Here is an 11,607-nt window from a genome sequence, read left to right as displayed (position 1 = left end):
GAAAGATGCCTCAGCTCACAGCCTGAGCCCCGACATTAATGAACTAGCATCCAAGAAAAGGTGGCAGGTATCTGGCTTTGGCACATCAGATTAGATCAGTGTGTTGCAAACTGAGCAGTTTAAAGTCCTGAATGGTTGGTTTATTCATTGTTATTTTATTTTCAAATTTATTAGCCTGTGGAAAAAGTTAATGTTGATTTACCTCAGAAGGCTGCAAATAGAAAAGAGGCATTCAATTTTTATTTAAATTATATTTGATATGCCATTGATATTTTTTAATTATTATTATTATTATTTGAAACTCGATTTTGCATGTCACTATAAAGTTATACAAGCCTTGCTTGTTCAATATTCAATGCAAAACTTGTTTGGGTCCCTATTAAAAGGTTTATTTGTTCAACCTTGGCCCGCGGCTTTGTTCAGTTTTAAATTTTGGTCCACTCTGTATTTGAGTTTGACACCCCTGTGCTACAAAGACAACATTTTGATGTTCAAACTGATAAAACAAATTTTTTTTGCAAATAATCATTAACTTTCTGGGCCCGAGATCATCTAAGATGGACTGATGCAAAGTGGAAAAGTGTTCTGTGGTCTGACGAGTCCACATTTCAAATTGTTTTTGGAAATATTCGACATTGTGTCATCCAGACCAAAGGGGAAGCGAACCATCCAGACTGTTATCGACGCAAAGTTCAAAAGCCAGCATCTGTGATTGTATGGGGGTGTATTAGTGCCCAAGGCATGGGTAACTTACACATCTGTGAAGACACCATTAATGCTGAAAGGTACATACAGCATACCTGCCAACTACTCCGGTTTTCCCGTAATTAGTACGGTTTTCATCAACCTATTCCGGATTACGGTTGCAGTGATAAAAAATACGGTTTTTCATTAATTAAAAAAAAATATTTTTTTAAAAGTTTTATTCACGAAATCGCATAACAACAATGACAATCGGCACTGCTTCCTGTAACTTCCTATCGAGCCATTCCGAATGTCATGCGCGAGGCTATTTATAGCACCGCTGCCAAGCACGAGGCACCATGCAGTTGCCATTGTTTCCAAACGAGCGAACGATCATGGAATCAGCCGGAGAAAAATCGCAAACGAGTCTTAAACCGAAAAGAAAACTGCAGTCATTCCGTGAAGAATATTCAAAAGCCTATCCGGGCATAATCATCCGTTCCAAAAAGGGTGAAAACTACGCGAATTGCACCTTGTGTTCGATATTTCGATGACGACATTGGAAAAGTATTGTCAGTACTTCTGTCTTTGAGGGAATGCAATACGGCTTCCACAGGCGAAAACATTTACAAAATACTCGCGGAAGAAATAGACTCAAACGAAATTCCTTGGCAGAATTTGGTTTGCTTTGCTGCCGATAATGCTGCAGTGATGATGGGATCTAAAAAGGGTGTTGCAGCTTTCATTACGGAAATGTCTCCTTCGGTTTACATCGCCGGTAAGTACAGTTCGTAGCATAAAAAAACTCACAAAACATAACATTTTAAGTAAATCTTTTATTACATAAACAATAAATCAAATCAAAAATAATTTCTGTGTACAGTATATCTTTTTATTTGTGATAACGATAACATGTTCAAAACAAGTAACATATAACTATCGTACTATTCTATTACTTCTTAATTCTATGATGCTATTGAATTACATTTTAATGAAGTAAACTTATCATAAAGTTACCATATCATTTTTGCAGTATGATCAATCTGATAGAATAAATTTGGATTTTAGCCACAAAAAGGTAATGACACCAATGTTATCTATTGGAATTGTTTAGTACTGTTATACTGTTAAAAGTGTTTATACTATTTATGCTTTCAAGTCCAAGTTGAAGAAATCTTGTTAAATGTTGACAGCATAACTACCAAAATACAGAAGTATGTCCTTAATATTTTTGCAGTGCTATTTCTGTTGAAAAGTTAAAATGATTACATTAGAGATGTGATGTGCCACTTTTCAAGTGTCTGATGGCTTAAATTAATTTTCATTAATTTTTCATATTTTGAATTCTTTTGAAAGGCTTACAAAAAAACTACATTTGAATTGTAATTCCATGCTATTGACAGGACTATTATTTTTAATGAAGTTAGCTTACCATGTTTACAGTATGATAATTGTGATAGAAATGTGAATTTTAGGGACAGAATATTTTTTACAATTGGACAAGGCAGTAGATTATACAAGCTTGGACAGAAAGTTAATGACACCAATTTTTTTTTTAATGGAATTGTTTAGTACTGTTTTACCATTTGTTTACTGTAAAAAGTGTTTATACTGTTTATACTTTCAATTAACAAATTGAAGTCTTGTGAAAGGTTGACAGGATAACTGGCATTAACTGTCAAAATAATTTCAAACTATTGAAGTTAGCTTACAGAATAAACATGTCAATCAACCCATATGGTTTTTGCTGTAATATTTTTTTTTTGAAAAGTCACTGTGACTGATAGAAAAGTGATGGTTTTAGCAACATTTTAACCTGTCTGAATGCTAATAATCATTTTGCGTCGGGGGGCCTGAACCCCCCACCAGGACTTTGTCCTGGACCTACCGGGGCCTGCGGCCCCTGGACCCTGGCTACTAGGTTTTTCTGATTTCAAAAGTTGGCAGGTATGATACAGGTTTTGGAACAACATATGCTGCCATCTAAGCGCCGTCTTTTTCATGGATGCCCCTGCTTATTTCAGCAAGACAATGCCAAGCCACATTCAGCACGTGTTACAACAGCGTGGCTTCGTAAAAAAAAAGAGTGCGGGTACTTTCCTGCTCTGCCTGCAGTCCAGACCTGTCACCCATCGAAAATGTGTGGCACATTATGAAGCGTAATATACAACAGCGGAGACCCCGGACTGTTGAACGACTGAAGCTCTACATAAAACAAGAATGGGAAATAATTCCACTTTCCAAGCTTCAACAATTAGTTTCCTCAGTTCCCAATCGTTTATTGAGTGTTGTTAAAAGTAAAGGTGATGTAACACAGTGGTGAACATGCCCTTTCCCAACTACTTTAGCACATGTTACAGCCATGAAATTCTAAATTAATTATTATTTGCAAAAAAAAAATAAAGTTTATGAGTTTGAACATCAAATATCTTGTCTTTGTAGTGCATTCAATTGAATATGGGTTGAAAAGGATTTGCAAATCATTGTATTCCGTTTATATTCACATCTAACACAATTTCCCAACTCATATGGAAACGGGGTTTGTACATGTACAATATTAGGGGGCTATCTTTTCCCAACATTTTTTGAAAAATTCGGGAAGATAGCCATCTGGTCCTGGGTATTTTCCATTTTTTAGTGATAACGCTGCAACATTTCATTCCGCCGCAGTAATTGCTCTCTCTAACTATACTGCAGCAGACTGATCAACAGACGGAATGACAAGATTGGCAAAAAAAATATCAAGTTCAGGGGTAGAACAATGAGTAGATGAGTAGAGAGACGCATAGATATTCCTAAATACATTATTGATCTCAAGATCATCGGTAACTATACCTGAATCGGATTGAATCTGCATAATAATGGGATGCTGATATGTGGCGTCGTTGATGAGTCAATAGTTTACCAGCTTTATCACCATGTTTATAAAACTGAGATCTTGAACAAAGTATTTGTTCAGTAGCATGGTTTGTCGCCAAAACATCTATGTCTTTCCCACAACAAATGTGTTGGTTCAAACTAGTCAATTTATTCTTTTAGTTTTTTCTCATAACTTTTATACATTATCTCCCCCCTAATGTATGCCTTCAGCGCATCCCAGAGTACAGTCTTGTTCAAGAGCACAAAAAATGTATTTGACGCAAAACAAAATCCACATAACCTCATTTAAAACAATTCGGAAATTTTGACGCCATGGCGCACGTGTGGTTGTGAGGTTTTTAAATAGTAAATCCATTGAATTTGAAGCATGATCAGATATAACAATTGCAGAATTGAAAGTAGATGAAAGTAATTTAGTATCAACTAGAAAGTAGTCAATGTCGGTGAAAGTGTGATTAAAGTTAAAGAAGAAGGAATATTGCCTTCTAGAGGTCAACATTTTCGGGACTTATGCAGATCCCAAACACACAAAAAACGGCATCAATAGGTAAAAAAAAGTTAGTTTTGCATAATAGGGCCTATAACTCCATAACTGCGTCCCCAATACGTATGTGACTTAACCCCTCGCTGTCTGCACTCAGTTCCTCATCTATTGCCGTGCTCACAATTTATCTGTTTCGAAAATGGCAACATTTGGTGCGCTGGCTTTCGGCGGTTGAGCCGCCAGACAATGGAACTCATTACCACTAACCGACTACTGGACTAAGTTGACACCTTCAAATCACATCTCAAAACATACCCGTTCAAAAGTGCTTATTCATCCTAACTACGTACATATTTTTTTCTTTGTTTTTAACTCTTGACTGTTTTATATTAGTACTAGTGCCTTTTTTGTAAACTCTTAATTGTGATTATGTTTAATAGCTGTGAGGTACAAATGCAATATAATACTAATATTACTAATAAAATGTATTATCATTATTATTATTACTACCGATTCACGCAATTCAACTACATTTCACTTCCTTGGTTGCACGAGACATCATATCCGGTTGCAGACTCTGCTCGGGCTCAAGCACTTGGGGGGCCAGTTATGATTTTCCATGCCAATAAAGACAGCATGCCTGATAGAAAGCACTAAAAAGTATTTCAAAATGTACGAGCACAATGCTAATTAACATTGGATATGCCATATTCATGCTATTGATTAGCATTAAAGCTTTTACATTGCGATTTCAATACCTATGAATTTGGCAATCAAAAATACAACTGAGATAGATGCATGTTACAATCAAACAACTAGTGTGTGATAAATACAATACTTACAGTATAAACACTTTGTAGGGCTCAACAAAAGACAAGATTGGCACATTCAATTTAATGGCAAATACTTTTTTACCTGGAACAAATTAAATGAATGCGTACTTTCAAATGATACTCCAAAGTGTAGGAAAACTAGATACAACAACTGGACAGCACAATTATCAATATCAGCTCGCTGTTAAATACAATATTTTATTGTTAGACAAATTAACATGTATTACCACATGATCACATACAAAAGTACAGAAAATTGGTTGAGTACCGGTATCGATTCCCAAGTACCGGGAATTGGTTCTGTATTGGTGCGAATGTTATCGGTACCGATCCCTAATCCTTACAGTTCAGTTGGCCTCAAATCAAGGTGAGCTTTTGTTTTTAGATTATTTTACCTGTAAAATGTAAAAATAAAAAAAAAAGGTTTTTATTTTGTATTTTCAGCAATTCTGAACACATTTGAAACAAACACTCTCACAAAACCAGTATCTGGTTTTACTATTTACAATATAGGTAAGGTTTTGAGTACAATAACTATTTATTTGTTTTTGGGCCTTTTAAAAAGCACCACACCCCACTAAAGGAAGCAGCGTGGTTGCATTTGTGTTTCTATGGCTACTGCTTAGCGATAGTTGTGTCAATATAAACATGCTATACAGCCATGTACCTGGAAATACATCAGCTAAAATCTCTACCAAACTTATTTTATAAAGTCAAAGCAATAGCAGTTGAATGAGAAAATAAGGAAAACGAGCAGTCAGAGAGCATCATATTGTATGTTATGAATTATTTCATAAAACAAAACACTAATGTACCAACTTTTAGACCTTATACAAGTATCATTAGTTTCCTACTAAAACTCACTGAACAAACATCTTAATTTACTCTTATCCCTCTTATATATGTTCTTTTTCATATATAAATTAACCATTGAAGTATTTACTTTCATATCAACATCATCCATGTACACTTGGTGTATGCACTCCCAAATATTATTTATTTTAGGTTTAAGAACTACTGACAACATTACTTATAATTTCCAAATTCAAATATTGTTTGCATTTATTTAGCGAAAACAGCGGATCGAAATAACAAAAAAAATGGTCAATGTTTGTTTCGGGTTTCATATCTCAAATAATAGAAAGTAAACACTGCAGTGGTACATAGTAAATTGAAGCTGACACCTTGCCTTGAAGCTAAAAAAAAAAAAAGAAGAAGTATTTTACTATACTCAACTTTATTGTTTGAAACTTTTACACAAACCTTCTTGAAATATACATTTTACATTTGCATTCCAATTTATAAGAAGTAATGTTATGCAAATTTTTACCTACTCAAATTTGGGTGATTTTAGGCAAATGTGTTAATACATGATTTCAAAATAAAAATAAAGTGTATGGTCACACAAGTAAGGTTGCACTGGTCTACAGCCACACCTCTATTGACCTGGTTTTGTGTAACATGGAGCATTGTCCTGCTGGGGAAAATAACAATTAGTTTCATGATAACTATAACTTAAAATGTGGCTTTCCCGAAAGCACATTTTTCCAGTGCTTTATTATCAAGCCTCACAGAGCTCTCTCTCTCTTTCCCTCCACTTTGTTTAGGATCCAGTAAAAAATGAAGAGTGGAAGGTGTATTTTCGAAACCTCCCTACTTCACTCACGTCTCTGCTGGTGCTGCTTACGACAGCAAACAATCCAGATGGTATTGCAATAGTATCATCACTCTGTTGTTATGTATATTCTTACTGTTTTATGCTTATTTGATGATTGTGATTATTGTGACACATTTTATACAGTGGTGATCCTTGCCTACTCCCAAAATAGAGGCTACGTTATTTTCTTTGTCACTTTCAGTGTAATTGGTAAGCTGTGTTAAAATATATATAAGTATGTTTTATTGTTTTATTGTTTTTAGTTTTCATCTTGAAATATTTTTATTTTAAATGTGTATGTATTTCCTTCCAGGAACTTACTGCCTGATGAATTTACTGACAGCCATCATCTACAACCAGTTCAGGGGATATTTGCTGGTGAGTCACACCAGTGTTTCTAAAAGATAAGGCCAAGGGAAGTACTGTATATACTCCAGGTCAGAGATGTCCAAAGTTGGTCCTGGGGGCTATTTGCATATTCTCAAAATAAGATGAGGATTAGGGTCACACTGGAAAAAAATAACGTATAACGTTACAAGATACAGTACCATACAGTACATACCGGTAATATAATAACTGTTTGTTCTGATTTTACCACAGATATTTTTTTAACTTCTTAGCATATCTTGACCTACATCAAATGTTATGAACAATTTTTATTATGATTATGATTGCACAGTGGTGCCTCGGTTTTTATACGCCCTAGTTTTGGGTGAAATTCTTTACCAAAATATGTCTTGGTTTTCAAACACTGTCATGGTTTTACTACAATTAAATAGGAATGCACAATTTTTTTTTTTTGACAGTATCAAAACCTCCCTACTTCTCAAGACTGATACTGATAATATATTTACAGTATATTTTTAATTTTTTTATTTTGTTTTAACTGTAGTTTGTGCACACCTGGAGGTAAAAAAAAAAAACTCAAACAAAGGTAGATTTGATGAACCGTAACTGTAGATTTGTTCTGACAAAAGCCAGTATCTTGAAAGGTGGTAAAAGGAAGGTATATTACAAAATGTTGTACTATATTCACCATATATTTTACCATATATTTGATACCAAATTGAAGGGTACAGATTAACGAATTTAGGAAGCCAGTATCCAAGGTATAAAAATAAAACCAGCTTTAAAGCCTCGTTTCCGGGGGAATCCCTGAGAGAAATGTACACACAGTGACGCACGCAGTGCAAGGATTGCAACATATCTAGTAGAGAGCTGGTTGTCCAGTGTTTTCATATCCATGATGAAATCACTGATCGCTTTAGCCCTTGGGTCGTCTCTCTCAAACGTTTTACATTTTTCAAATGCAGCCTTTCTTTGTGGCTGGCTTTGTGGCAACATTTTTAGCACCTGGACTCTTCTTGGCAATCAAAACACCTTCGATGCTGGCGTTTTAAGTGGCTGCCTGATAATGCTTGATGTATTGAATCTTTATGTTTTTTCCCCTCCTCGCAGAATGTTTGCAGAACATTTGTTGCAAAAAGCAAATGTCTTTCATGTCTTTCATGTGGGATCTGAGCCGAGGATGTCGTTGTGGCTTGTGCAGCCCTTTGAGACACTCGTGATTTAGGGCTATATAAATACACTTTGATTGATTCATTGATTGTTTTCCCTGAAACAGCGAAGAAGTCCCACACGATCTATGCCATGTTTGTTTACAAGAAGCTCAGCGGAAGTTTACAACAGGAGAAAAGGAGCATTTGATTTGCTTACCCTAACCCATTTACATTTCCTCATTGGAGCGTTTGTTTATTTATTTTATAGCTTACGGGAGCTATTTTTTAATGTTATCAGATTAATCGGTGTGACGTCATAATTCCTAATGTCGTCCCGATAATTATTGATCCGATATTTATCCTGCACCCCAATAATTAAACGTTGGTAACTCAGTCACTGTGAATTTTAGGAGTACGGCTGTAAAATAATCCACCGTAGACCCAAATCAATTAGCATACAGTAAGAGTCCTATCAAAATGGACTAGGGCTTTAGAGTCTGTGTTTCCAGAGCGTGCACCACCCTGCTACGATAAGTCCAGCCAATCAGTCAAGGTTAAGATGGCATTTTCCGCCTTTCGTCTGTAATTTTGTAGAGAGTAAAACTGTCTTGCACATGCGTGTGATTGCATTTGTTGATGTAAAAAAAAGTAATGTTAGGATATAACAAGAATGACAGCAGTATGATAAAGAAGGCAAGAAATACCACTGAATTTAAAAAAAACATAGGCTCCAGCGCACCCCGCGACCCCGAAGGGAATAAGCGGTAGAAAATGGATGGATGGATGGATCATCGTAAAGTATGAAGGCGGCGCCTGTGGAGCTTCCCCTCTTTTCATCACTGCGCATACATTATTTATCTGTATTTTGCATAGTTTTCTGAATCTAATGGTTCAGCAATAAATCATAGCTATATTATATTGGGTTTTGATGTGATTAATGAGCAGGTTAAACAAATATCAAATTGTCTCTTACTCTTACAATTCTTCTGTACGTTCCCCTCTATATAAATAATTTGGATATCCCTGACATACAATAGATGATGAACAATTGTGGTGCCTGGCAGCATCGGTCGAGGCAGTCAAAAAGCTGCAGAAATTTATGTTAATGTATTCAATATTTAAAAATGATATAAGATGTGGAGAGAGAGAGAGAGAGAGAAGTTGACACTAAATCAGGTGTGGGCAAACCTTTTGGCTAAGAGGCCACATTGGCTTTTGAAGTTTGACAGACGAGCCAGGCGAACACATGATGCTTTTCAATGCATATCATATCTGTTGAGAGTAGACTTCCAAAACATGGGCTATACATCTATTTTCAACAATATCATATCAGAACCTCAAAGAAACACAAAACTGGTATTACAGGGTTAACACTTTCATTCTCTTTCAGTGGGAGCAGTGTTGTTGATCACCCTTTTTTAGTATCAGTTTAGTTGTTGCAATTCTCAAAACAGATATTTGCCTAATTTTGTTCTAATATTTGGCGGGCTGGATTAAAAAGACCATCAGGCCGGATGTGGCCCCGGGTCATAGTTTGCTTATCCCTGCACTAAATGATAATAACAAATAATAAGAGAAGGAAATGTCTGTTTTGTAGTCAACAGTAGTTTTCTATGAGTTTTAAAGAACAAAGTGTCTGTTCCACCACCTCACTGAGATAACAGTTTTGATATACTGCATATAGTAGATCAAATATCAACCCAGCTAGAGCAATTGGTTATTCTTATTTGACAGGATGCATGTTAAAGTTTTACTACAGTATTTTTGTAGGAATCTTAAATATTTGAACTGTTTGCTTTTCATGTGGTCTAGATGTCAGTGCAAACATCCATCATCAGAAGGCGATTGGGAATCCGAGCTGCATTCCAGGTCCTCATTTGTCATGAAGCGGAGAATGCTGCTGAGTAAATCAACACTCTCAGATGCACACAACACTACTGTAAACCATTCAATGTTTAAGATTACCTAATATGCAAGGGTTCCCCCTTTTTGTAGGCCAGGGTATCAAAAGTGTGAAGGGACTCTGGTCATTATTAATTTTCTTGTTATTGGTATTATTATTATGCTATATACTAATGTTGCTCTGCTGGCTCATTGTCATATGAATTATACATGATGTGTTATGAAATATGAAAGAAACTCAAGAGTTTCCAAAAATATTACATTACTTTTAATTCATATGAATTCATTGCAAGAATCGTCAAAAGAAAAAATTTGCTCTAAGTTCAAACAGGTAGGACATGCTGTATGAGTTAGCATTATCATCTTTCATCAGATTCATTAAACACTTAGAGCCTGTGTGTCCATACTGCAGCTATTACAAAAATACAATGGCTGAACATGGTTCAGGTGGTATAGTGGTTGTCTCCCAACCTGAAGGTTGCAAGCTCAGTCCTCAGTCCCCCTATGACCATGTCGAAGTATACTTATAAATAAATGATAAATGGGTTATACTTGTATAGCGCTTTTCTACCTTCAAGGTACTCAAAGCGCTTTGACAGTATTTCCACATTCACCCATTCACACACACATTCACACACTGATGGCGGGAGCTGCCATGCAAGGCGCTAACCAGCAGCCATCAGGAGCAAGGGGTGAAGTGTCTTGCCCAAGGACACAACGGACGTGACTAGGATAGTAGAAGGTGGGGATTGAACCCCAGTAACCAGCAACCCTCCGATTGCTGGCACGGCCACTCTACCCCACATCTGCTCCTGATGCGGCATAATCAGTAGGTGAGTGTGGTCGTTGTGTCAAAGCACTTTGATTATTTTGAAGGTACAAAAGCTCTATTGCTGGCTTTCAATCACGTGACCCAGAGGCACTCCCAGATTTCAAGCGATGGTCTAAAGTCCCATTAGACTACAGTTTATTTACCTTGCATCAGTGCAGATTTGGGTGTACTTCAAAAGGTTTAGAGGCAAATATATCAGTGATTATGAAAAAAATATTTAAAATGGGATGGAGTTGATTTATCAGAATCAGAATCAGCTTTATTGTCATTACGCAAGGTAACGAGATCGAGGCCATTCCATACAGTGCGATGTGTGCATGCTAGAGAAACAATGTGCAAATATATAAAAATATAAAAAAATGTAGAAGTGCAATGAATATGGTGTGAAATGAATATATACATGAAAAAAAACAAAACAAAAACAGGGTGGTTGGTGGAATGGGTTATTGCACCGAAGAGAAGGCAGTTATGAGGGACAATGGGCAGTCCGTTCAGGATGGTTATGGCCCTGGGGAAGAAGCTGTTCTTTAGCCTGTTTGTTTTGGTTTTAATGCACCTGTAGCGCTTCCCAGAGGGCAGCAGGTGGAACAGGTCAGAGCCAGGGTGGGTGCTGTCCTTGATGATGGCACTGGCTCTGTTGAGGCAGCGGGAGGTGTAGATGTCCGTCAGAGAGGGGAGAGGGCGGCCGATGATCTTCTGAGCCGTCTTGACCACTCTTTGCAGCCTCTCCCTGTCTGCTGCAGTGCAGCTGCCGTACCATACCGTAATACAGTAGGTCAGCAGGCTCTCGATGGATGAGCGGTAGAAGGTCAGCAGCAGGTCAGGCTTCAGGTTGT

At 36.7% G+C, this 11,607-nt stretch overlaps 1 protein-coding gene across 2 annotated transcripts in view; it reads left to right on the top strand.

The window, feature by feature from the left end:
• Positions 1 to 11,607, top strand: part of tpcn2 (two pore segment channel 2) — a 151,312-nt gene that overhangs the window by 77,555 nt on the left and 62,150 nt on the right. For both annotated transcript variants that reach the window (XM_061963836.2, XM_061963835.2), the window contains exons 8-11: positions 6,489 to 6,588; positions 6,683 to 6,748; positions 6,852 to 6,916; positions 9,850 to 9,941. In XM_061963836.2, the coding sequence (XP_061819820.1) occupies positions 6,489 to 6,588; positions 6,683 to 6,748; positions 6,852 to 6,916; positions 9,850 to 9,941 (323 nt within the window). The remainder of the gene's footprint in view (positions 1 to 6,488; positions 6,589 to 6,682; positions 6,749 to 6,851; positions 6,917 to 9,849; positions 9,942 to 11,607) is intronic.

The sequence above is a fragment of the Nerophis lumbriciformis genome, linkage group LG06 (genome assembly GCF_033978685.3).
Source record: "Nerophis lumbriciformis linkage group LG06, RoL_Nlum_v2.1, whole genome shotgun sequence".
In the NCBI taxonomy this organism is placed as follows: Eukaryota; Metazoa; Chordata; class Actinopteri; order Syngnathiformes; family Syngnathidae; genus Nerophis; species Nerophis lumbriciformis.
Note: the sequence above shows the minus strand (reverse complement) of the source record. Positions and strands in the feature narration are given on the sequence as shown.